A 25541-nucleotide genomic window follows, 5' to 3' on the forward strand; every position below is an offset into this window, starting at 1 on the left:
CCCTCTTCTTGATGTACAAAATAAAGATAACGTGTCTTCCAAAATGGAATCTGTCTTTATTGAACAAAACTGGGGGAGACTGGGAAAAGGAGGTGGGAGAGGGGAGGGCAACTAAAATGATCAGGGGTTGGGAACAGGTCCCATATGAAGAGAGGTTAAAGAGGAGACAGAGGGGGACAGGATAGAGGTCTCAAAGCAGGAGTTGGGTGGAGAGGGTGCATACAGAAAAGTTCTTCATTAGTTCCCATAATAGAAGGACTAGAGGACACCAAAGGAAAGGAATGGGTAGCAGGCTTCAAACTAGTAAGAGAAAGTTGTTCTTCACAAAGCAAAGAGTCAACCTGTGGAACTCCCTGCTGCAGGAGGCTGTGAAGGCTAAAACTAGAACAGAGTTTAAAGGGAAGTGATATCAAGTCATGGAGGTTGGGTCCATGGAGTGGTATTAGCCAGGGGGTAGGAGTGGTGTCCCTGCACAAGGTTTGTGGAAGGTTGGAGAGGGATGGCACGAGACAAATGGCTTGGTCACTGTCTTCGGTCCATCCCCTCCAGGGTCCCTAGGGTTGGCCACTGTCGGCAGACAGGCTACTGGACTAGATGGACCTTTGGTCTGACCCAAGACGGCCATTGTAAGCTCAGGGCTCAGGGTCGGGGGTCTCAGTGGACCCCCTTGATTTTCAAGCACACCTGCTCCTGGGTGGCCAGGCTGGCAGCTCTCCTGCCCTAGCCAGCCACTTTCCTGTGCCTGGTGCGGAGATCGTGGACGAGGTTCACGATGTCTGCACTAGCCCAAGCGGGTGCCCGCCTCTTGCGGTCCTGGGCAAGCTCCCGGGAGCCGCCAGCCTGGTCCCGGGAAGAGGGGGAGGGCTGGGGGGCATCGGGTGGATGGCTCGATCCGTGCCAGGTGCAGGGTCTGCTGGCTGGGTGCTGGCAGGCTTGCACCTGGCACGGGCACCGTAGCCAGCCCGTGCCCCTTTAAGGGATCCGGGGCCGGGAAGGGGGCAGACGAGATTCCCTGGTGTTGGCCAGAGCGGCCACCAGGGAAACCTGGGGAGGGCTAACCTCTCACTAGTTCGAATTAAGGAGCTACACACCCCTTAATTCGAACTAGCTAGTTCGAACTAGGCTTAATCCTCGTAAAATGAGGTTTTCCTAGTTCGAACTAAGCGCTCCATTAGTTCGAATTAAATTCGAACTAACAGAGCGCTAGTGTAGCGCCTATGAAAGTTAGTTCGAACTAACGTCCGTTAGTTCGAACTAACTCTGTAGTGTAGATATACCCTTAGAGACACTTTCCAGAAATCTTGCCGTTGTTCAACTCTCTGGGGGTATGTCTACACTACCCCGCTAGTTCGAACTAGCGGGGTAATGTATGCATACCGAACGTGCAAATGAAGCCCGGGATTTGAATTTCCCGGGCTTCATTTGCATAAGCCGGACGGCGCCATTTTTAAATGCCGGCTTGTTCGAACCCCGTGCCGCGCAGCTACACGCGGCACGGGCTAGATAGTTCGAACTAGCAAGCCATTCCGAACTATCTAGCCCGTGCCGCGTGTAGCCGCGCGGCACGGGGTTCGAACAAGCCGGCATTTAAAAATGGCGCCGGCCGGCTTATGCAAATGAAGCCCGGGAAATTCAAATCCCGGGCTTCATTTGCACGTTCAGTATGCATACATTACCCCGCTAGTTCGAACTAGCGGGGTAGTGTAGACATACCCTGGCAGACTTTAATAGGGCTGAAGTTTAATTGTAGGTTTCTTTAGTTCCCGCAAAAGCAAGACATTTCACATCTCATGTCCACACTATCTTAATATGTTTGAAGAGTTTTGCATTTTTCATCTAAGAATGTCAGATTGCTTTATTTTACTTAACAGCTGAACTTAATCCCAAAATCTGAGCTCACTGGAAGCAATTTCTAACTATCACTCTCCCATCTTCAATGGGCCTCCAGTGTATGAACAATCTCATTGGAAGTTAGTTTTTCACAGAGCAACGCAAGGATGGCTTCATAATAAAAACTGTCCATTGCTTTGCTTACCTTCTTAAAGAGCCTGATCACATCTTCACTGATCTGCGAGAGGCGGACAATTACATTGTTCATGAAGATGTCATTCAGGGTAGCATGGTCTCTGCTCTCTCGTCGAGTCTGGGTCAAAACCAGATACCAGCAATTCACTGGGGAAAGGAGGTGCTGATCCTTCCTGGGGAAAGATGAACAATTCAAAGAGGTTTTTAATTCACAAGTGGATACTATCAATGATATCGATACAATCATCCTCCACTGAGTAAATCTGCTACAAGTTGAACTTTTCTAGTCCAGCACCTCTGGTATGGCAACATCTGTGGTCCAGCATGATTTTAGTTAGCCAGATGGCCACTTATCATGAATGTGGCCAAGTTTTCCACAGTCCCATAAAGCTTGTTTACAGCCACAAGTCCTGGCTCTCAGTGTTCTGTGCTGTTATTTAGCCCTAAATGTCTTCTAAGAGCTCAGTAAGCAGTGGAAGTGTCAGTAATGCTGCTAGACAATGTAGTAAAATGAAGGCCTAAAACATAAGCACAGGTCTGGTCTGAGGCCTAGCTAGCAATGGACAAAACATGGCTAACATAAAGCAAAGCTAAGCTGTGAGCAAGAGGCAGGCTCCTGCTCACAGAACTTGGCATAAACAGGCCTAAGAGCATATAACACTATCTAGTAATAGGCCCAAATGTAGAATAGTAACTGGTACTAGTCGTAAGTTGAAAGTACATGGTACCACCAGCTCATTAAAAAAAGACCTTGGTACTCACTCCCCACAGATACCAACTCAGATTCAGGTAAGGTCTAAAATGACAGCATGATTGATAGAGATGATCTAATCAAACCACAAGGTACTGGGCAATGGGTGGTATCTACGTAGTGTCAGAAGGTGGCAACCTGACACTTCAGCAGTAATATGTAATTTGTTTGTACCTGTATATAAAGTGGTGTCTTGGAGGGGGGACGGACAGACTTTGTCTAGCCGGGGGGCAGTGGGAGTTTCCCACTAGTTGAGCTGAGGCCATTTTTCTAAGTACATGTGTGTAGTGATTCAGTAGAGTCTACTGACAACCATCACTGTACTGTGCTTAACAATAAACCTGACTGGGCACTTTCGATCTTTATCTGGTTTGTGATCTTTGGGGGCCTTCTCAGGGTCTGCTGTGGTCAACCGGGCCCACATCATTGAGCACACATGCAAGCAGCCTTCTGGTTATCATCTGGTTATCATCATCGAGGGAGCCAGAGACCTGTGAGGACACCACAGCTATAAATCCTCCTAACTACATACAATAGTGACCTCTTATGGTTTGGCAAATTCTCTGGTTCAGAACCAACCAGGTCTCAAAGGTGCTGGACTAGAGAGGTTCAACCTGTACTATACCTTCTGCCTAACAAAACAGACCTGAAGTCCACCTTGTCATCTTCACTAAAACCACTACAGTATTTGATTAACTACTTGATTTCCATTCACAGCATGTGTTCTGTATTCAAGCTGTTCCAGCTGGGAACAGCTGATTAGAGTGAAACCTCAGGTCTTATAAAGTAGCAACTTTATTGGATGCATTTATTATACCCAGAGCTAAAAGAATGTGAAACCTTAGGTGTGCAGATCTGTTGAAAGGATAGGATAGTTATTCATCACATCTCATGCTACCAACATCAACAATATCCTCAGGTACGTCTTGCACAGTGCACTGGAACACAAATAGCCACAGTGTGAAGCAGAAGGTTTCCAAATCCTAGAAGCTGGACAAGGACAGTTCCAAAGAAACACTGTGTGAGGGCCCCCAAAAAATGCTTTATGAAAATTGCCTCTGGAATATAAATATGTGCCACTTAGAGATGCTTTGAACAAAATACCTCCTGCAACCTGTCAGTTTATAATGTTACAGTCTGCTGGATCTTATAACCTATTTTGGTGCATGTATTATTCTTGTATGAAAGGTTAGAAATATGACGTATAAGTCCACAGGTGATTGGACTAGTAAGACATGTGATTGTACCTCCTGGTATTGGGATTCCATTTTGAGCCGAGTAGATTTCCATGGAGGGGCAAAGGGAGAACAAAAAGATTCCCACCCGGGGGGGAGAGGAGGAATTATTTAAGTAAGGGGAAATTACTAGGACTTGGTTTTCAGCTGGCGTGACACTCTCCAAAAGAGGGCGGGGGACCCAAGTCAGAGTGAAAAATCAGCTTTGACCCAAACATTATGCCTAGAACAAGAACAGCTCTTTAGGGTACGAATCTGCTTGCAATAAGTTTTTTAGTGAATTAGAACTGTGTGTTTTGTTTTCATTTTAACTTTGTAACTTACTTTGATCTGTCTGTTTTCACTTGCAACCAGTTAAATCCTACTGTTTGTACTTAATAAAAACACTTTTGTTTACTATCAAGGTCAGTGTAAATAACTAACTGTTACCTGTGGGGAAGGCAGGACAATCAGTGTGCATTTCTCTTTCTCTTTTTGATAAAAAGGGCAAACATACTTATGTCAAACTTTTACTCAGAGAAAGACAGACTTATTGGGGTTTTGATCCCTTTTGAGGGTTGGTTTCCTGGGTGCCGTGCCCTTGAAGTGCATCCTGACACAGCTGAAGTGTCTGCATCGCTCTTCAGTGGGGTGATAATCCAAACTCTGTGCTTTTTCTGAGGGAGACCAGAAAATCTGTCCCAGAAGGTCAAGGTGGTAGGGAGACCCAGAGTACAAAAAGGTGGGTTTCAGTGGCATAAACAGCACACTGGGGAACAGTCCCAAGAGGTCTTCTGTGACCACAACTCACCACACACTGCTTTCTAAAAGGAGAGAAAAATCAAAATGAGCAGTAGAGTATGAGACTGAGTGTTTGCTGCTAAGCAATCTCAGCAAGCATCCAGAGCTGTCAACACCCAAGATGTGCATCTAAAAAAAGATGAAAAATACAAAATACAATGCTGAAATGACAGGTTATATGCTTTTAGGAATATGCTAGTATTGGCAGAGAGAGAGAGAGTTCAGTGGGGGCTTGTGGTACGCTAGCAAATGAGCTTGACATACCATCAGTCAACTACACCACAAATTCTTAAGACCGTGACACCAATAAAATTTGGGAATCACTGAACTTTTTTCACCGCTTTTATTCTATTCTAACATACACACTTTTAGAGGACTAAAACAGATCCAGCAAGTATGCTCCCGGTTTGGCCAAGTAACAAGTCAGGGCAGCATTTGGAGATACAAATGATCAGGGAGAATCAGGACTGGAAGGAGATCTATGAAGGAACCGAGAGGAGGATGAAGACAGGAGAGTGGTAGAGGAGTTTGCCAACTGACTTCCCAGAAGGCTAAGTGCCGGAGAACAACAGAGTTTGCTGACTTCCAAGTTGAGAACTGGAGCTGAGGCTGAAATGGTTTGTCTGGACTTTTGTTAACTTGGCAGGGAACTGAACTTTGAGCATAATGCAGCTAGAGGCTTGAGCAACGTGAACTTGCAGAATATACTGAAAACCCTGGGTAGGAGGAAACTGAGGAAATTGAGTGTGCCACACTCCCCGAGAAGGGGGAGACCATGAAAAGCTCACCTCTGTGACAAGAACCTTTTCTCTTTTTGCAAGGAAGCATTTGTATTAGGGGTCAGCTGTCGTATTTTTGTATCCCAGACCTTATTAATTATGTGCATTACTGAAACACTACATTGCCCCAATCCGGGATCAAAGCTCCACAGTGCTAGGCACTCTACAAATAAACAGTAAAAAGTGCACATATAGCAGTAGGAGTGATATTTGAAGTACTGTTTCAGTATCCAAGGCAGCCTTGTCAATACTTATGATTTCATTGCAAGTCCCATGATATTTAGCATTTTTCTTAAGGCCTCAGGTCTTGCACGTAGGTAATTCTGTGAGAATCTCAGCTTTCATTAATATTCTAGCTGTCATGATAGTGGAGAAAAGCCTGAGAAGGTGTCCAGAGTACAGGCTGGAGACTCAAACCACAAGACAGAAAGAACCCAATATGGACTTTTGTTGAAAGAAAATCTTTTAATTTGAAAGCAAATCTTATGTTTTTTGGGGGGGCCCAATTCTCATTTTTAAATACTTGACATTGACAATATTGCTAAGAATCAGTCAGGAGTTTGGGTCGTGACCCGATATGTTTAAAAAAGGATAATGCAGGAAAGGAGCTGTTGATTTAAATATCGTCACCAACCCAGGAACTCAAAGCCTGCCTGCCTAAAATCTGTATATTCTGTTTTCAGCTAAGTGTCTCTACAAGCTGAGCCATTCATACTCTCTAAGGTTCACTCACAGCTTTGTCCTTATTTAACGTCCTCCCAGTTGCCTGAAGTCAGAAAAACAGAAACATTTTTCAGGGTATGGAACTCTTCTGATCATTGACCCCAGAGACAAGGTTGTCCTTGGATGAAGAGTGACATCTTTACACATAATCTGTTTTACAGAGCCAATAGTTTCTAACCTTTCCCCTCCTAACGTGTAAACCTACTTAGAGAGAGACTGGGTCCATCCCAGAGATTAGATTGGATTTTGTGTCATTCTGTGCATTAGACTTGTATCAATTCCTCTTACCCAGCCTGTGCCCCTCCCTCCTTCACTCCCTCAAACTGGGGTCAGGTGCACCTGGGTGCAGCTCTGAAACTGGGGGCAGGAATGGTCAGATGCTGAGGCCAGGGCTGACAGTGGAGCCCCAGCTGGTAGCAGAGGATGGGGCCAGGGGCAGGGCCATGAGTGGGGGCCAGGGCTCAGGTGGGGCCAGAGCAAAGCAGGGGCTCTCTCCTTCCTCACATGAGGGGCTGTCCCAGACCCTATAGCATCCCCCTAAAGGAGCATGCTTTTCAGTTCAGGGACCAGTTGGTAAGGATATTAATGCCTTTAAAAATGTTCTCCCCTTGTAGGCACATTACACTTCAGGGACACAATGTAGTCTCTACACAGCAAAATGTGCAAGTCAGAGCAGTATACTTCATACAACAGTTTGCTTGCATACTATTTCCAACAGTGTCCACAACCAATACCTCATAGCATGAGAATTTTGATAACAAGCCCTAGGAGTGTCAAGGTAAACGGGAGCCTGCCTAGACTGGTGTATCTAATTGTCTAGGAAGCAGACAAGTTTTCTGGGAGGATTTCTAACTATACACATTTGGCACTCTGCTCTTCCTTCCTTCCTCCGCCCCTCCCTCCACGCACCAACTTGGCAAAATTTCAGGCGGCCAGTGAGACAGACTTATAATTTCTGTGAGTAAATCTTCTGAGCCTCACACTCCACTTGGCTATGAATAAAGTGATGCTCAATAGCAGTTTTAAACAGCAAATCTGCACCAAAAATGGGGGGGGGGGAGGTCCAGAAATATATTGCCCAATACACAGTCCACTGCTTTTCACAGATGCAAGCAATATTTTAAAAAAAGCTGCAGATGGGGTCTCAAAGCGCTTCATGAACATCAGTTAGCTCCCCCTTTGCAAGGGGGGGAAGTATTACTCCATCCCTTTTAAAAATTGAAAACCTGAGGCAGAGAAAGGTTCTATGCCAAAGCCTTCAATTCTCAGGACTTGTCTACACTTACTAGGGGATCAGTAATGTGGGGGATCAATCTTTTGGGGATTGATTTAACAGGTCTATTTATGACCCACTAAAAATCGACTGCCAGTTGCTCTCATGGACTCTTGTACTCCACCAGAATGAGAAGCATAAAGGAAGTCAATGAGAGAGTTTCTTTCATCGACCCCCTGGCAGCAAAGACCCCGCAGTAACGCAACCTGAGGTACGTCGACTCCAGCTATGATAGTCATGTAGCTAGAATTGTGTAAATTAGGTCAACTTTGCCCCACAGTGCAGACCTGCCTTCAGACTGCTCAGGAAAGTACTAAATTTGGAAGGAATACACACCCTGGTAATCCAGCCACTGAGATAGAGGGATCGTATCTGTTTCTCCTAGGCTTGACTAAAAGCCAACGTAACCCTCTGGTAAATGTGTGTTTGAGACCCCTCTCAGTGCCTGGCCCACACAGGGCAGGAGTCTGCTGAGGTCCTCTCTCTTCACCTCGAACTGTAGCTGTTCTTGTTTATAGTTCTGGAGGTCCCTAGTTCAACACCTGGTGCATCAATTACAGTTACTTTACACAACCATCCTGGGTCTCCAGCCTGATGCAAGGAGACTGTCTTAGGAGGTCACCTGACAGGAATACCTCGTGTTGTATAGGGCTACACGGTCCATGTACAAATAAAGAGCTGTACTTAGAACCCTCTGAGTGCATTGGCATAGTTTGGTGCACGTCACTATCTCAAGGTCAGCATAAGATACATAACACAGTGTCCCTGGGTGGGTCACCAGCAGTGGGTTGAACCAGAGATCTGTAGATCTAAATCCATGAGCTTCTATTGCCCAACCTCGAAATGCCATCTTGGTTAGCTCAAAGCCAGCAGCAGACTCTCAGACCCCTATGTGGTATGGCCAGAAGTGGGGCACAGAACTCCTCTCAGTGTAAACATGGGGTAACACTCCTCCCCGACCATCTCTAGCAGCATAATCCACATGGGCAAGGGGGCAGTGTATGGGGATGCTCCAAATGGGGAAAGGTAGGGCTGAAGAATCCTCTGGCACATGAGTTCTCCAGCTTTTCACTGCACAACAGGTCTGTGGAAGCCTCCATGGCCTAAAGGGATGGGGGGGGGGAGGTGCCGCTTCACATGCATCCCTAGTACATCTTCCCAGCTACTTACGAAGAGTACTGGCATGAGGATCTGGTGCCCACTTAAGTCACTGAGGGAAGCTGATTTTTTTAAGCTCTGTTTCATGAAGTGGACCCAAGTTACGCTCTCTGATGAAGTTGCACCAAAGATGCACACAGCAAATCAGTCACTAGGCAGTGAACTTCACTAATCATTTAAGTCTGAACTAGCATTTACCCTGCAACTGGGAGACTCAACTGTGGGTAAGTTAGTTCCTATTATAAGAAGTGACGAAACATCTGGACTATGCTACAGAGATCAGTCAGGGAAAGGCAGCTTATATTGACCTAATTCTGTGTCTACACTAAAATGTAGCTCTCACCAACGTTATTCACCCACTGCACTGACTTAACTCCATCTCCATGAGAGGAACAGGGCTTAAGATGATGTAGTTAGGTTGACACAGTGTCAGTGTAGATCAGAGGAGGGCAATAATCTTTTGCTAGAGGCCACTTCAGAAATTTTTGAAGTGGCCTTGGGGCTGCTCTGGTAGTGGCGGGACCTCAAGCAGAAGGGATGGGGCCAGGTATTTCCCTGATTGGTCTGGGGGTGGGGGAGTGCCTTTGTCCCCCCCCCCCCCCCCCAGAGGTTCTCCCTAGGAGCCCACGCCACTGGTGGTGGAAGGAGACTTCGCACGCTCCCCCTTCTTCGCCTAAGGCCAATCATGGCCTGGGGGCAGGGGAGCACATGAAGTTTTCTTCAGTGCTACCAGGAGAATGTGGCGCTTCTAAGCGCTGCACACTCCTTGCAGGGCGGAGGCAGGGCAGAGAAAACCCTAATTGGCCTGGGGGCGGGGAACTGGCAGGGCCTCTGCAGGCCGGATCAACCCACATGGCGGGCCGGATCCAGCCTGTGGAGGCCGTTTTGCCCACCCCTGGTGTAGATGCTGTGTTGCTTGCATCGATTGTTGCTGTCTTTCAGAAACTATCCCACTATGTCCCACAATGGGAGTTAAATAGGTACAACATGCATTCGTGACACAAGGCATATAGTGTAGACATATAAAGCAGATTCAATTACCGCAGTGCAGTGCCTGTGCATCAATGTAACTTAAACCAACTTAATTTTGTAGTGTAAACTTGCCCAAAAAGGCAGGCCAAATTCTAAAACAGCCCGTTAGTAGCACAGAGCAGTGCAGAATTTACAGCAAAGCAAACCTGCCCTCCCCAACAGCAGATCTAAAGAGAAGCATCTATGGACTGTATTCTCTAGGTTGGAAGGAGCAAACTAGGAAAAAAGGACAGAGGAAACATTAAGATGAACAGATAGGCTGTGTCTAGACCACTTTTTTCCGGCTCAGAGCTTTGCCAGAAAAAAGCGCCAGTCTAGACGCGGATCTTTCGGAAAATAAAGCCTTTTCTGAAAGACCCCTTATCCCTTATTTTAAAGCTCCGAGCCAGAAAAAAAGCGGCAGCCATTTTTATGCTAATGAAGCGGGGGAGATTTAAATCCCCGCTTCATTTGCAATTGCGATAGGTCTAATTTGCATCCCTTTTATGAAAAAGGGATGCAGTCTAGACACAGCCATAGTGTATTGTGCTAGCTTGGTTTATTAAGATAATTTTCCATTTTTCATTTGGAACCTTTATTGCTCTTCTAGTTAAGTTTACTGTTCACAATTCTCTTGAGTTTCCATCTCAGACATAGCAGGTTAACTAATCATCTCAGATGCATAAAATTTGAAATGTTTGTTTTTCAAAGAAAGCACTTATGTTCTCTTAGGCTGCATCTAGACTGGCATGATTTTGCGGAAATACTTTTAACGGAAAAGTTTTTCCATTAAAAGTATTTCCGCAAAAGAGCATTTAGATTGGCATGGATGCTTTTGCGCAAAAGCATCCGTGGCCAGTCTAGACGTGATTTTGCGCAAGAAATCCCCAATCACCATTTTAGCCATCGGAGCTTTTTTGCGCAAAACCGTTCTTCCCTGTCTACACTGGCCCTCTTGAGCAAGTATTCTTGCGCGAGAGGGCTTTTTCCCCCGAGCAGGAGCGTGAAAGTATTTGCGCAAGAAGCACTGATTTTGTACATTATAAAGTCAGTGCTCTTGCACAAATTCAAGCAGCCAGTGTAGACAGCTGGCAAGTTTTTGTGCAAAAGCAAGTGCTTTTGCGCAAAATCTTGCCAATTTAGACGCACCCTTAGAGTTCTCATATCAGGCGGGCTAAGGAGTCTGACGCTAAACTACACTCTGATCCTCTTGACCAGCACTTGGTGACTAAGGGGTTAACTCAGGTGCCTAGCAAGGTATCGGGTGATCAGCGAATAACAATGCAGGTAGGAATTTCAAACTGGAAAAGAGGGGTTTTTCTCTCTCTTCTTTGTTTGAGATTCAGAGCAGTTTCTCCCAGTTATTGAGAGAGATGGGAGACATTTCTCTCTCCAAGAACAGACTTCTTAAAACGTGTTAAGTAGGGAAAAGTTTAGATAGTCCATCAGGGTTCATTGTTTTCCATGTTTGGGGATTTGGAAATAATGCCTGAGCTTACCAAGTGGGTTTTTTTTCTCTTTTATAACTAAGCCTTACAACCCAGAATTTTTTCCCTGAATATCCATATCTAATGGTGACTCCTTCCATCTAGCCAATTTACTATGCTTGCAAGTATATGTTTGTTTTGATAATAAAAGTTTGTTTTTTCTAATTAACCGGTATTGGTTGATTGTTGTGTCTTTAGGACTCAGTGCCTAATTACAAGGACAGAGTCCATTGTTGTTTGAGGATTTCCTCTGTTTTTCCCAATTCCAAGTAAAATGGAGGCTGGGGTAATTACTTGGCTGGTGGCAGCGGGTCCCCCAAAATCTGGGTATTAGGATTTTGTGGGGGGGGAAGTTTTTGTACCAGAGCCCGTAGAGGCAAAGTTTCGGAGCGCTCTTGCAGGCCCCCTACACCATCATTTGTCGTGCCAGAGTGGGGAAAAGCCTTGACACAGTCACTCAGTATTAATGTGATAGTGCCAATTTTTGTTTTGCTAGTGATATTGTTAAAGATGGATAGTACATGGTCTAGCCTCTTCTTCTGGACTTCCACAATCATGATTCATGGATTCTGATCCTTGCAGTTACAGTGGTAAGTTGAGCATCCAAGACAACTTGCTTGCCAAATCTGCTGTCAGTAATGGCAACAGCCTCCCATAGGTCATTACGATCTGTCCATGTCACCTTGCAAACCAAAGAGAAATCCCTCTGATGCTCTGGGAAAGGGTGCCAAGGGAAAAGATCAAGTACATTACATCCAAGTTGACTGGGAAGAAAGATTATTTCATTCTTGTGATTCCAGCAATTTCACTAGAAAAAACATCACGTTGTAAAGTCTACTTATTATTTTGTCCTGGAAAAGCAAAGCTGCGAGTTCTATGTGGCAATCACTTTATTTGCTGTCCACCATCCCCCAAAGTGACACAGGGAGCAAATGGCACCTTGAGAGGAAAGCGAAGATGGGAATTCACCTCAAGATGCTTGCCTTCCTTCTAGCTTCATTCCTACCAAAGTTCCATAGCAGCCCACCTGTGGAAGCTGCAGAGATAGTGAAGGAAATCAAAGGATGCCCTGGGCAATCTTGTTATTCTCCCCAAACCCATTTCTCAAGCAGAACCAGCTTTCTACTCACCACTACAGGAAACCCCCGACATGTGACCACCCAAGTTCCGACCTCCCACACTTACAACCATTTTTGTAAGTGTGGAAAAGGCTGAAACCCCCTGACCTACGTCCTTGGCCGCATTTACGACAGCGCATGGCACCGATCATAAATGAGGATTTGAGTTACAATGCCCCTGACTTGCGACGCTTCCCTGGGGACCAATCGCGTCGCAAGTTGGGGGCCGCCCGTAGTGGAGAAACGCTGCAACCACTCTCCATCGTGGGAGGAGTAACTAAACCTTCCACCTCAAGATTTCTGCACCAATTTTCCACCAGCTCAGCCACACTGACTGTACTGGCAACAAGCCTTACCCTCTACAGATTTTCTTGTATTGATTCCAGCTTTGTGGGGGTCCCGCTTGCATTTTTCAAAGAGCGGAAGAAGAAACCTTTTACCCAACATGGCTGGCTAAACTGTCACCCCCAGTGCTATTCAGCAACAAACTGCTGCACTGACAGGCCGGCTACGCCTCAGAGCACTAATGGAAGCTGGCAGGGCTTAAATTCTCACAGATTATTTCCTGGAGCCCCATGGCTCAGGGCTTCAGCCCTGCGCAGCAAGCTGGAGCTCCTGCAGATTTGAAAATATTTATTGTGACTCTGCTGAATTTAAACCTTGGGAACTAGACTCTGTCTCCGTTGGCCACTAGAAAGATGAGGGGTTAGGGGACTGCAAAACACCCCCACAAAAAGAGCTGTTCTAATCCCACTGTGTAGCTCCCCTCCTCCAATTCTCATTAACATTTCCAGTTTCAATCAGCCTTCAAATTGTCCGAAGACTCAGCTTTGAAAGTGGCTACCTCTGTGATCTCACTCAGGACAATATATCACCTTAGTGCTGAGCATGCAGTCCCCACTAATAGTTGCAATGCAATCAATGAGGGCAGGATGTTTTCACCAGGCCTTATGTATTATAAAGACATTTTTAAAACATACTCTCATGAGTAAGTCTCCTCCCTTTAAAAAAAAAAAAAAAAAAAAAAAAGATTGTACTTGGCCCAGACAGTTGAACATAGTTTCTGTCCTGTAGGAAGATTCCCAATGAATAACTAGGTACTATTGCAGAAAAAAAATAAGCTTTAAACAAAAAACAACCACCACAGGATGAGAACGTTTTTTACAAAAGAGCACCACACCTCCAAGAGGTGCCTTAACACATATGTTTTTGTACTAGAAGATTTACCTAGCGTTGCTCAGGTCCTTAACTCCATTTTTGGTCTTTGGAAAATAAAATGAAAATGTTCATGCTTCATTTAATTCATTAGTCTGGGGATGAGGGGTTCAATATGCAGGCTGCCCTGGGGTGAGGAGACCAACTCCCAACCCTCTCTCAGCACAGCTGTTTGGGGCCAGATGAGAAGTGCTTCTCCATGGCTGCTGCAACTCCAGCAGCACAGCCGAGGGATGGATGGATGTCTCCTGGCTGGGGCAGGTTCAGGTTCATCTGCCCCCTGCACCCCTCAGCCAGAGTGAGGAATGCAGCAAACTGTGCACTTTCCCCTCGTTCCTTTATGAAGGGGTACAGTCAGCAATGTTCCTGTATGAATCAGGGGGGCACCTGCAGCCTCCCCCCTCCCTAAAGAGTGTCTGGGGATGAGAGGCTCAGGAGTGGGGCAGTTCTTGAAGGGTGGAACCTCCAGTTAGAATCACCAATCAGGTGAAAGGGACTGTCTCTTGTATGTATGTTTTTATGAGGAGCAATCTTATTCTAGGCACACCCCACCTTCCTGGCACAGCCAAACCTTTACTTTGCTTTAAGTTCTGGAAAGAGGAGGTTATATACCAAATTTGGTGGTCCTAGCTCTTACCATGTAGAAGGAGTTCTTGAACAAACAGACAGTCACACAAACTCTCACAAATATATTGGGGTTTAGAGGAGAGGCAATGTAGCTTAGTGGAGAAAAACACAGGCCTAGGACTCAGGAGACCAGGGCTCTAGTTCCGCCAATGCCACTGGTTTACTGGGTGACCATGCAAATATGTCAGTCCCTGCTCTAAATCTCAGTTTCCCCATCAGTAAAATGGGGATAATACTGACCTCCTTTGCAAAGGGCATAGGGATCTATTGACAGAAAGTTATTAATATTAACACACTTAATGAAGCCTTGCTACAGCCCTGTGAGAAAGGGGCTATGTTACTTGCATTTCAGAGAGAAGTAAAGCGAGGCAAAGTGACTAGACAGGATCTAAAAAGGATTTTCTACCTCTAATTTCTAAGACTCTCTTCTTATTTATGGAATAAATGTCATTTAAAGGACAAAAACAAAGAGTAGGTTTAACCTTTCCCCTAGCCTGCTCTCATCTTAGCCTTGCAGTTATATTAACATAGGGCAATTGGCACCCTCCAGCTGCACTGGCTTGGAACTTACTAATAATTAGACTTCACAGTATGTTCCCGGGCTTGCTCAGTCCATCCGCCAGATGCTACTCCTACCTCCATCTGGCTGCCAAAACTAATGAACCCGCTATGAACTACTTTAAAACAGCAGTAACAACCGAGATCACCCGTCTCCGAAGGATTCTAAGCCATTATGTGCACACATGGGACAGAGGTCTACTTTAAACTATACATTTTTGTGATGCTCTACACAGACCCAGAGTTCTGCTCCAATTTTGGTTTCCACCTTTCCTTTGGGCTGTCACAGCCTCTAAACCTGTTCTCTTTCTTTCCAGCAATGTCACCAAGCAATGTAATATTCTCAATATAGGATCAGACACTTACTCTATGAGGTCCGGCATTCTGCCCAAATCTTATACTTCAGAAGAAGCCTGGAGGTGGGGCTTTGGCAAACTGGAATGCTATATGTGGAGGTGTTGCGTTCTTGTTGATTTCTTCGCTGTTCAATTTTTCATTTTGAAAAATATCCCAAAGGTCATGCCCACTATAAGTCTGTATAGTTTGAACCTCTCTAGTCCAGCACCGTCAGGACCTCCTGACCAGTGCCGAACCAGAAAATTTGCCAATGACAGGAGGTCAATATTGTCTAGCAGAATTACCAACACTACCACCTCTTAGAAGTCATTTAGGCATAAATTAGAGCTAAATAACAACACAGAATACTGGCAGCCTGGACTAGTGGCTGTAAACAAACTTTATGGGACCACCGGAAACTTGGCCACATCCATAATTAGTGGACATCCAGCTAACTAAAATCATGCTGGACAATGGATGTTGCTAGACCAGAGAGTGCTGGACTAGAGAGGTTCAACTTGTACTTCAAATCTAAACCGTTGGTGCAGCAAACTTGCTAGTTACAATGCTTAAAATAAGGTGTTAATACACATAGGAAACATTTCAATGGCCACATAATGCCTATGGGTCATGCACATCAGTCACTGACCCTGACATGGGTTGGCCAGTTATAAAGGGAATCCAAGTGTGCCTGGAGACTTGAGACCCAAGCTCAATAACTCATAGCCAAAAAACATGACTGTTTTGTTGGAAATTCTGACATCTAAGAAATTTGTTTTCATTCCAAATCAGAATTTAAAGTTGAAATCTCAAAATCTACAACTGAATGGAAATGCCAAACATTTTCATTGTAATACAAAATATAATCCATATTAAATACTACATATAAATGTAAAATATTTAATACAAGTCATCAAAGTGAAATTAAAGAAAACATTTTGACTTTGCCCCTCTAAAAAAAGTAAACATAATTCATCTGGAAACTCTACCATTAAAAATTCTCTGATATCAACAAATTCCCATAAATAATCAATTTTGACAAGACTGTATTTTCTAATGCAAAACTGTCCTGTTATACATTTTTCAACAACGTCTATTGGATGCCCCTCTCCTCTCTTCTTAGGGAAGAAATCTGCTGCACAGCTGTTTGGGACAAAACCCTTTCAGAACAACACAGGGGCATGGTTCTTCTGCTTGGCAGTTTACAGTATACAGTACTGATTGAAGCACTAGTTCCTATCACAAGATCTCAGAACAGGTAAATCTGAGGGGACCTATAAGCCATTTCCTCCAATGAAGTAATGGTTCATGGTAGCACAAACCATTCAACTCAGGATGGTGACTGACTAGAATATGGATGATAACAGTTCTGTGAATGGATGGAGCATGGAGAAATGGTGGATCCGATAAAATAATATTGGGGACAGGAAGACTGAAAGTGACATGATGGATGAAAATCCAGAGAGAGAGGCTAAATCCAGCCTTGCTATCCATGGGCATAATGGCACAAAAGTCAATAAAGGTGACTAGTTCATGCTACTGCAAACTGTTATTGTATCGAATCTTCTTACACCAGGGCTGGGTTTGGCCTTTTGTCAACATTTGCCATTATTTGAGTGTCCCGCAGAGAAACCTCCGTTGGCAGCTGGCTCTTGGGATGGGACTCAGAGCTAATTGGGTACCTTATAATCTAATGCCTAGGGCTTATTCTTGATGAAAGAATCATTAAATGTGCTTTTGCACTAATATTTCACCATGGCAATATAAAAAACACTCCTTCCAGGCTAAGAAAGATTTATCTACCAATATGACATCAATTCCCCTAAGTCCTGTCAATGTTTTGCCAATGCATGCCTGCACCTCAAGGATGAGATCTCAGGGTTGAAGTTGTCTCTCAAAAGTCAACTCAAGTCAGTTCAGTCAAGCAGTATTGCCTCATGACCGGTCACCCAGTGACATCTGTTCCTCTCCAAAGTTCTCCCCTTCTTCTCCACTGCCACCTTCCCCCAACTCCACATGTATTACATCCAGCTTAATGCTTTTGCTCCAGGCTATTACACTCCAAGTCGCTGTGTCTGATTATGTATTCAAACCCCAATCATTTTTCCTTCCCTTCTCCCGCACCCTCAAAAAATAGCATATAAGCTGCAGTGGAGACTTCTCCGTGCTTAGCCCACACATAGGGCCATAACTAAAATATAGGACACATGGATTTACTCCACCCTTGGGACTCCATGGCCAGCTCACATGGACAGCAACATGATTTCTATTAAGGACATTTTAGATACAGGCAATTTTTAGAACCATCTGTGTCAATGGTTAAATATGACTGATTGTGTCACCTACTATGTTTAAGGTTACAAAGCTGGTTCTTGCTCATTACACTACCCTGCATAGCCGCTCAGAGACCTAGAGCAGCCTCCTGTATTCTTAATTGGAGGACAGTCTCAGAGGTGTATAATTGAGGAAGGAGCTATTGATTGAATCATGCTCTCCAACTGCTTGATCAGCAAAGTGCTGATCATTACGAGGCACTTTACAAAGAGGAATAAGGGAGATCACCCATGTGGCTTGAACCTTAATGAGCATCATTCCAGTTCAAGCAATGCAATGTCTACATTCCACCTGGGCAAATGAACAGCTTCCCCAGTGCTCCAGGTGGACCACTAGCTAGCCAGAGATGCACATGCAACAAGCCACCTTTGCTTCCAGTGCACTGAGCACAAGCACATTACTGAATTCACTGATCATGAACTCCCCCTACTAGGGCAGGTATCCTTGATATAGATAGGGTTGCCAGGTGTCTGGTTTTGAACCGGACAGTCCAGTATTTGAGCTTTCTGTTCAGGAAACAAATCAAGAAAATATAAATGAGAAAATATAAATATCCGGTATTTTCTAAATAAGATGTAATGTATATTGTGATGTAATGTGTCCAGTATTTTTTTTGAAACCATCTGGAAACCCTATATATAGAGCACAGCAATCAATCAGCAGAGCCACTGAACAAACCAATGGGAGCTTACAACAATTGAATGGTAGCTCAATCTGTGTCATGGGCATAAAACAGTGAAACTCAGTTCACTGCAGAGTCAGAGTAAATAGATTCAATAGGATTTAGTAATACAGAGTCAATAGAATTTAGTAATTTAGCAGCAGAAGCAGCAACTTCTCACACTCTAATGGAAGAAACCTGAGACTGGAAAAAAGGGCTGTAAAGGGACTAGGAATTAGAAAGGTTAAGAGTATGATACAGGCAGGTGCAGATGACGATTTTGTGGGGCCCAGGGCAGCACAATTTCGCGCCCCCCCCCCCTTTGACATGGCACATGCGCAGTGGCGCCACAGCGCATGTGGGGGACTTCTTGAAGCGCGGGGCCTGGGGCGGCCACCCCACTCACCCTGCCCTATATCCGCCCCGGATACAAGCAACGCCTCATGTCTCTATGAATGGAACTATACAATGTGGCTGGCCTTGGCCTACGAATGGAATGACACTGGCAACATTTTGGGAAAAGGCTGTACTCACAAATGAAAATGCTTTCATGGTTGTGGCTGTAAGAAAAAGAGACAGAGACAAACCCTATGGCCAGGGGAGACAAAGGTAAGGAATTTCAACTGCAGAATTGCACTGACACTCACAGTATGAATATCCTTCTCTCAGACTGCACACATTTATATGCAGTTCACTTAGAGTTCAGAACCTGGAAGGCACACATTAGAAAGTGGCATATACTATGCAGCATCACTCATGTTCTGCCAAGCAAGAAATCCAAGCTAAGACAGGCAGCTAGAGTGAGCTAATGCATCATAAAGAACACAGGAAATATTGCTGGAGGAAAAACATAAGAACAATTCAAGAGATGTGCATATCTGGGGCAGTCTCTTTTGTGGTGCAAAACCAAAGGTGTTTGGCAAAACTGAATTTGCTGAGTCAATTAAATAAGAAAATAACTTAAAGAACCCCATTTTACAGGGAGTCATTCTTCAAACTATAACCACATTTTTAAATGAAGCCTTGGATGATGGTACAGTCAATAACATTACAGGCTAAATATAGTCACCCAAAAGATAGTCTCCCCAGATTTTAAAATTCTGCCTGAAGTGTTTTTGCAATCAAGTTTTAAGAATGTGGGCTGACAGTTCACAAGCTTCTTTTGAAAATGGTTCTGTTTTTATACATTTTAAGGCCATAAGGAACTATTATGATCATCTAGCCTGATGCCTTGAATTACACAGGCTTCAACTTTCTAAAAGTATGTGCTGGCTGACCCAGAAGATACGGACTGAATGCAACAGGAATTATCGGGTGAAAGACATCTGCTTTTAGTTAAAAAATAAAAATGAAGTGAGGTAAAACCCATCACATCCCTGGGTAAATCATTCCACAGGCTAATTACCTCAATTTAAAATGTGTACCTTATTTCCAAGCTGAATTTTCCCCAGCTTCAGCAGAATGTGCGTACACGTGTGTGTGTAATGACCAAGTACTATTTTAAAAATACAAGTACTTTAACAAGCTCAATTTTCAGAAGTCATCTCCAATTCTGAGTCTGCAAATATTTCCAAATACAATCTAAAGCACTCTAACCACTGAAGACTTGACTGCATACAGAAATCAGACCTTATTAAATGTGCCTGCCATTATTTGCACTAATCAAAGTGAAAATGGAGGCTGAGCTTATGCTCTTTTGAAAAAAAAAATCAAGGTTCAAATATTTTATGATACTGTTTAGAGAAACAAGTTAAAAGAGGTTAACTGAGGCAGCTAGTTCAGTGTGACTGTACAATACCTGTCTGCAAAGCATGTTTCTTGATTTCATTCCTCATGACCCTTCCATGGGGAAAACACAAAACAATGCCATTGTAGCACTATCATTATTAATTATAGTCAACATTTGGACTTTGCTGCCAAAAGGTAAAGGCAGTTACTGATTCAGGCTCTGGAGCATCCACGTGCTCATGGAAGTCGTCGCTTACTTGAATTGATGTTCTCTGGAGCTGCGGATCTTGGAAGAAAATCGTTCTGCCAGTTTCTCCAGACTCCTGGAGTACTCCAGCTCTATCTCAGCCTTTCTGCGGAAGAACTCCTGGAGGTCCTGCAGCAGCTGCAGCCGGGATTCGGATTGTTGTTCCAGACATTTGAACTGTTCCACCAATTGGGTACGGATTTCTGAACACACACAACAAAGAGAAGAAAGAAAGAAGTATTACACAAGCCAAACACAACAGATCCTATATGAGAATGGTCTCGGCTTGCTTTGCCCCAAGCCTTCCAGTCCTTACTTTCTAGAGTAAAACTCCCACTAAAGGGCTCAACACCCAATCCAAAGCGCTCTGAAATTAATGCTAGTCTTTCCACTGACTCCTTTCACACTGTATTGGGTCCAGACTTCAGGATTTATTAATCAGTCTCATATGAAACCTTATTCCTTGTAGAATATACAAGTATGGCAAATATATAAGAGACTGGTCTAAAAGCCTTCCAGTTGTCTGAGGTCATTAGAAATGCATACCCCTATTTTTTCCTAGCACTTTCCTATACTTAAGATAGGCAATAACACTGATACCTATTGACAAATGTTGACTTCCTAACAGTTACTATATTAAGAGGCAAAAAACATATTGATGCTTCCCTTCAAATACAAGGTCTTTATTTTTATTAATTTCCCCAATATAACCATTGGTCAATTAGCATTTTAAATGAATTGTATAGTGTGTTTTGGCTGAGAAAGAAGAGAAGGTTCAGAACCCTTTTCGACCCCTCCAAATGTGAGCTCCTAGAACCCTGTGAAAATGGTTGGTTTAATGATGATTTGCAGAAGTGTGGTCATGTGAGTCTTCAGGATCCAAGTGACTGATACACAATGAGTAGCCCTGTGGCACCTTAGAGACTAACAAAAATATCTATATAGTATCATGAGCTTTCGTGGTCAAAACCTACTTCTCCAGCTCATCGAAGAAGTGGGTTTTGCCCACAAAAGTTCATAATACTATATAGATATTTTTGTTAGTCTCTAAGGTGCCACAGGGCTACTCGTTGTTTTTAAAGTTATGGACTAACATGGCTACCCTTCTGAGACTGATACACAATATATTAAATAGAAATGCACTGGAAGGAGGTATACATGTGCAGGTGCACATATGTGAGAGACACAGAATGTGAAATCTCACACTTATCACAATGGTATCTTAGCACCTGTTGTATCCTATATGAATTAATATTCTTTAAGAACTAGATCAACCTGTGCTTTAATCCTGACACTGATCTAGATCCATCTGTAGCTGATAACATCATCCATATTAAGTATTATATCCTCTTCAGCAAATCAGAACTACTGTCTGTGAAGTCTATTTCACAGGATGTATCTCCTTTTGATATGCTGGAGAAGTACAGTTTCCTTTTACCATTTTCTTTTTCACAGGACTTATGCTGTGAAAGATCAATTGCATTTTTTCCAGCTCCCAGTTCTTAGCTTCTTACATAACATAACCAAACAGGCCTGATTCTTGGAAGCTAAGCAAGAATAATTGGCATAGGGAAAATAAGGCTCACTGAACCTATTTAAGCCATTTCCCTCTCTGTGCAAGACAAGCATTATAGCATCTGCGGCAATGGGTAGGAGGAAAACAAACCTTCCAATTGCTGCGAAAACATCTGAAAGGCTTAGAGCCAAGGATTTTTGTTAATGGTTCTCTAAAGGGGTGAAAAGTCTCAGAAGACTGTGAGCCGGAAGTGGCTGTTCTGTTTCAGATGCTGCAATTTAGCTTGCTTTCTGGTTGGCGGAGAGAGCCCTTAAAGGAGAAAATAGACAGAGGGAGCTGAAAGGGAGATGGAAGAAATAGGTTGGATAGTAAGAAAAATTCTACAGAGTAACAACAATTAGAGCCTGCAGCACAGACTCCTAAAGGAGGCAGCTGCACAGTGAAGTGTCTAACAAAGGAGGCTAGAATCAGAGACTGCAGATGAAAATATTTAATGAGATTAGCGTCTGGCTCCTTGTCTTGTGGGGGATCAAGACTGTTTCCTAAAGGTATGTCTACACTGCAACGGGGAGCATGCCACCCAGCCTGGGCTGACAAACATTTGCTAGCTCTGCCCAAGCTTGTGTGCTAAAATTAGCAATGTGGATGTTGTGTGGGATGGGTGGTACTATAAGCTACCCACCCAACTAGAAGCCTGCCCAACCCAGGCTGAGAGCTTGCTTCCAGCTACACAGACATACCATAATGCAGTGGTCCCCAACCTTTAGAGGCTCCCGGGCGCCCGGGAGGTGGGGCCACTCAAACGCCGGGCGCCCGGGAGGTGGGGGCCACTCACGCGCCGGGCGCCCGGGGGCGGGGCCATGCGTCCGGGGGCACACCAGGGGACTGGGATGCCCTTGCACCCGGCGCCAGCGTGTGCCCTAGGGCCGGGGCTGAGGCCGCCTGAGCGCCTTGTGCCGTGGGCCCGGGGCCGGCGCTGCCGCCCGAGCCACGTGCCTGGGGCCGGCACCGGCGCTGCTCGAGCACCACGTGCTCGAGCGCCCGCATGTGCCCCGGGGCGGAGGCCGCCTGAGCGCCGCGCACCCAGCGCCGGTGCGTGTTGCGTGCCTGGGGCCAGCGCCTCCCGTGCGCCGGGGGCGGGGCCGGCCCAGGTTGTTGGCGGGCGCCCACGAATGCCCCAGCGGGCGCCATGGCGCCCGCGGGCACCGCGTTGGGGACCACCTGCCATAATGTAAGGGGACAGAATTTCAAAGCTAAACACACACAACTGGGTGTACCTACACCTGTGCACGCTGTAGGCAAATACACGTGGACAGGGCCAGAGGGGTGTTTTACCTGGCATGTACATGTGCAACTATCCAATTTGTGTGTTCAAGCCAGGTATTCACAAATGCAGACAGATATCTGCATGTGTATAAATATGTCAAGGCCCGTATTTCCCCAGTAGAGATGGCATGAAGAAATGTCCTGCATGGTGCAAGAGAACCCCATGACCCATTTTAGCCAAACCATCTGTAGAAATTTTAAAAATACTGAGAATATTTTTGTAATACATAATGCATTTGTACAGAGATCTGTGTACTGAGGGTTTTTTTTTAGCTGCCTGCATGCAAGTTGAATAGGATGAGCCTGTATACCGTACATTGCTAAAAGCTAACAGCCGAGTACAGTATTAAGCCTATATCCTCCACATCCCATGTGCTGAGTTGGAATTCTCATCTCCCTACATCATCACTCTCAGGTATAGCCTGTGACAGAGGGACACAGCTCATACTAAGGGATTGCATTGCAGGAGCATCTCAGGGAAAGGCATTATGTTTATTATTATCCACAATTCCCTCCCTTCTCCATTGCTCCAGAGGGTGCAATAAATTGCTGCTTGTCTAATATCAGCCTAAGCGACTACAATCACCCACACCCAACCCTCCCCCCGGTATTAGCTAAACTCTCCCCTTACTCTGGAGGACTAGAAATTTACAAACCAACTCTCCTGCAGTGGCTCAGCTCTGCAGCCCAGTGTATTTGGGGATGGAGCCAACGATCCCACATCACCTGCTTCTTATTACTCCATCCGCCCTGAGCAGTTTTGTAGGCTGAAGGGTGATTCAACCCTCAGTCTAAACTATTAGGACAGCCACAACTGCACAGTACAATGGACCCTGATTCCGATTGCCTTTGGGTGATAGTGCAGTGTAAACAGTAACAATTAACTCACTACAGATGTATTTACTCTCAAAGTTAATGAGAAATATGTGGATTTAAAAAAAAAACCTGTAGCCCTGAGTCTCCGCTGATAACTCTCATCGATGTAGTACAAATAAAATCAAAGTTCAGCTGATTTACACTAGCAGAGGATCTGGTCCAACTTCTTTTTGCAGGTTTACCCTTTTGAAGTCAGTGAAGTTGCATCCACACCACCATGAGTCAACTTGCCCATGCATCAACACCACAGGCCATATTACATTCCATCATGACAACACCCCAAGTAGAACAGATATCAAAAGCCTCAACATAGGCACTATGCTAAGCACATCTGAACACCCACACGCACACAAAGGGAGCAGAAATGCAATTTGTCGTTATTGGAAAAACTGCTGCATCAAGGCTCATTGAACTGATTGGCTTGAAATTTCATTTCAACAGCACATCTCACAGGCTTCATTATCAGCAAAGTGGCATATTGGCAAGGCAATGAAGGAAGATCGATATTTTGGGAGGCTTATGTAGTTTGAATACTTTGGTACATTGAACATAAAGTTTGGGCTTTTCAGTACTAACAGCACAAAGTGGAAGGATTTCCTAGAAAAAATGATATGTTGGTAGAACTAACGTGGACATTTTTAGCTTCCTCCATACCTGCCTAGAAGGCTCTTGGCAATTTTGTTTCTCCCTGCAGACCTAAAGCAAACCCAGCAAGAACCTTCTGGATGGGGGTGGGGAGTTATCACTTCAATATCCATACAGAAAAAATCAAAAGTTTTCAGCAAAAATGTTCAATTTTTTTGTTAGAAATTTTTAACTAGAAGAATATCCTATTTTTTTAACAAGTTCCAGTAAACTTCATTTCTTGAGCTCCAGTGCATTCTTAGCAAGATCATCGTCAGCTTACACACAAAGAAGAGACTAATTAACATAAGGAGACCTTTGTGGCTGACAGTGGTTTTCTTTTTTGTTGTTGTTTTTTAATATCTGTTCTTGTTGTCTCCGGTGAGCTAACAGAAAGCATGAAAAACAACGACAGCTGAGGGAGGGGAAAGAGTGTCTATATCAGAAAAAGCCCCAAATATCAGGACTGTCACTATGAAATGGGGACAAATCATCCCCAATGCCACAAATCTTGGAGAACCTCCTGCAAAGGGTCAGCATCCTCTCCTTCCACTGACAGAAATTAAAGGTACACAGTGTTCTGCCTGAAGTGGCAGGAAACAGCCAACATGTGGTTCGTGGTGCTTTGCTGATGGGATCCCTCCATGCCTGCAGCAGTAACTGTACTTTCTAGCTGTACTGGGTCCAGACCATATTGCGCTAAAATGTCAGAGACGGCATGACACCAACAGCATAGCCTAAACTCAAAGGCTACGTCTAGACTGGCCCCTAATTCCGGAAGAGGCACGCAAAGCAGGTAAGTCAGAATAGGGAAATCCGCGGGGGATTTAAATATCCCCCGCGTGATTTAAATAAACATGTCCGCCGCTTTTTTTCCGGCTTGGGGAAAAGCCGGAAAAAAGCGTCTAGACTGGCGCGATCCTCCAGAATAAAGCCCTTTTCCGGAGGATCTTTTATTCCTACTGGAATTAGGGGCCAGTCTAGACGTAGCCAAAGGGAGATAAACAGACTTTGGTTTGAAAAGTTGCTAGTTGGGAACATCTGCTGTTTGATGGGCAGGCTAGGCTTTCTCCCTGGTTCCTTCTCTAAAGTCAGCAAAATAGACCTCTAATGACAACAACAGTCACAGCAATCTAAAAATACTGTCTAAACA

The 25541-nt window shown here is 44.6% G+C and overlaps 1 protein-coding gene across 6 annotated transcripts in view; it reads right to left on the reverse strand.

The window, feature by feature from the left end:
- Positions 1–25541, reverse strand: part of SRGAP3 (SLIT-ROBO Rho GTPase activating protein 3) — a 266808-nt gene that overhangs the window by 94724 nt on the left and 146543 nt on the right. For all 6 annotated transcript variants that reach the window (XR_012906465.1, XM_075938720.1, XM_075938717.1 and 3 more), the window contains 2 exons: positions 20057–20249; positions 2036–2198 (listed from right to left, as the gene is read on the reverse strand). Coding sequence is in view for 5 of the 6 variants with exons in the window: in XM_075938717.1 (XP_075794832.1) it covers positions 2036–2198; positions 20057–20249 (356 nt within the window). In the remaining variant the exon portion in view is untranslated. The remainder of the gene's footprint in view (positions 1–2035; positions 2199–20056; positions 20250–25541) is intronic.

This window comes from Pelodiscus sinensis, chromosome 11 (assembly GCF_049634645.1).
Source record: "Pelodiscus sinensis isolate JC-2024 chromosome 11, ASM4963464v1, whole genome shotgun sequence".
Lineage (NCBI taxonomy): Eukaryota > Metazoa > Chordata > Testudines > Trionychidae > Pelodiscus > Pelodiscus sinensis.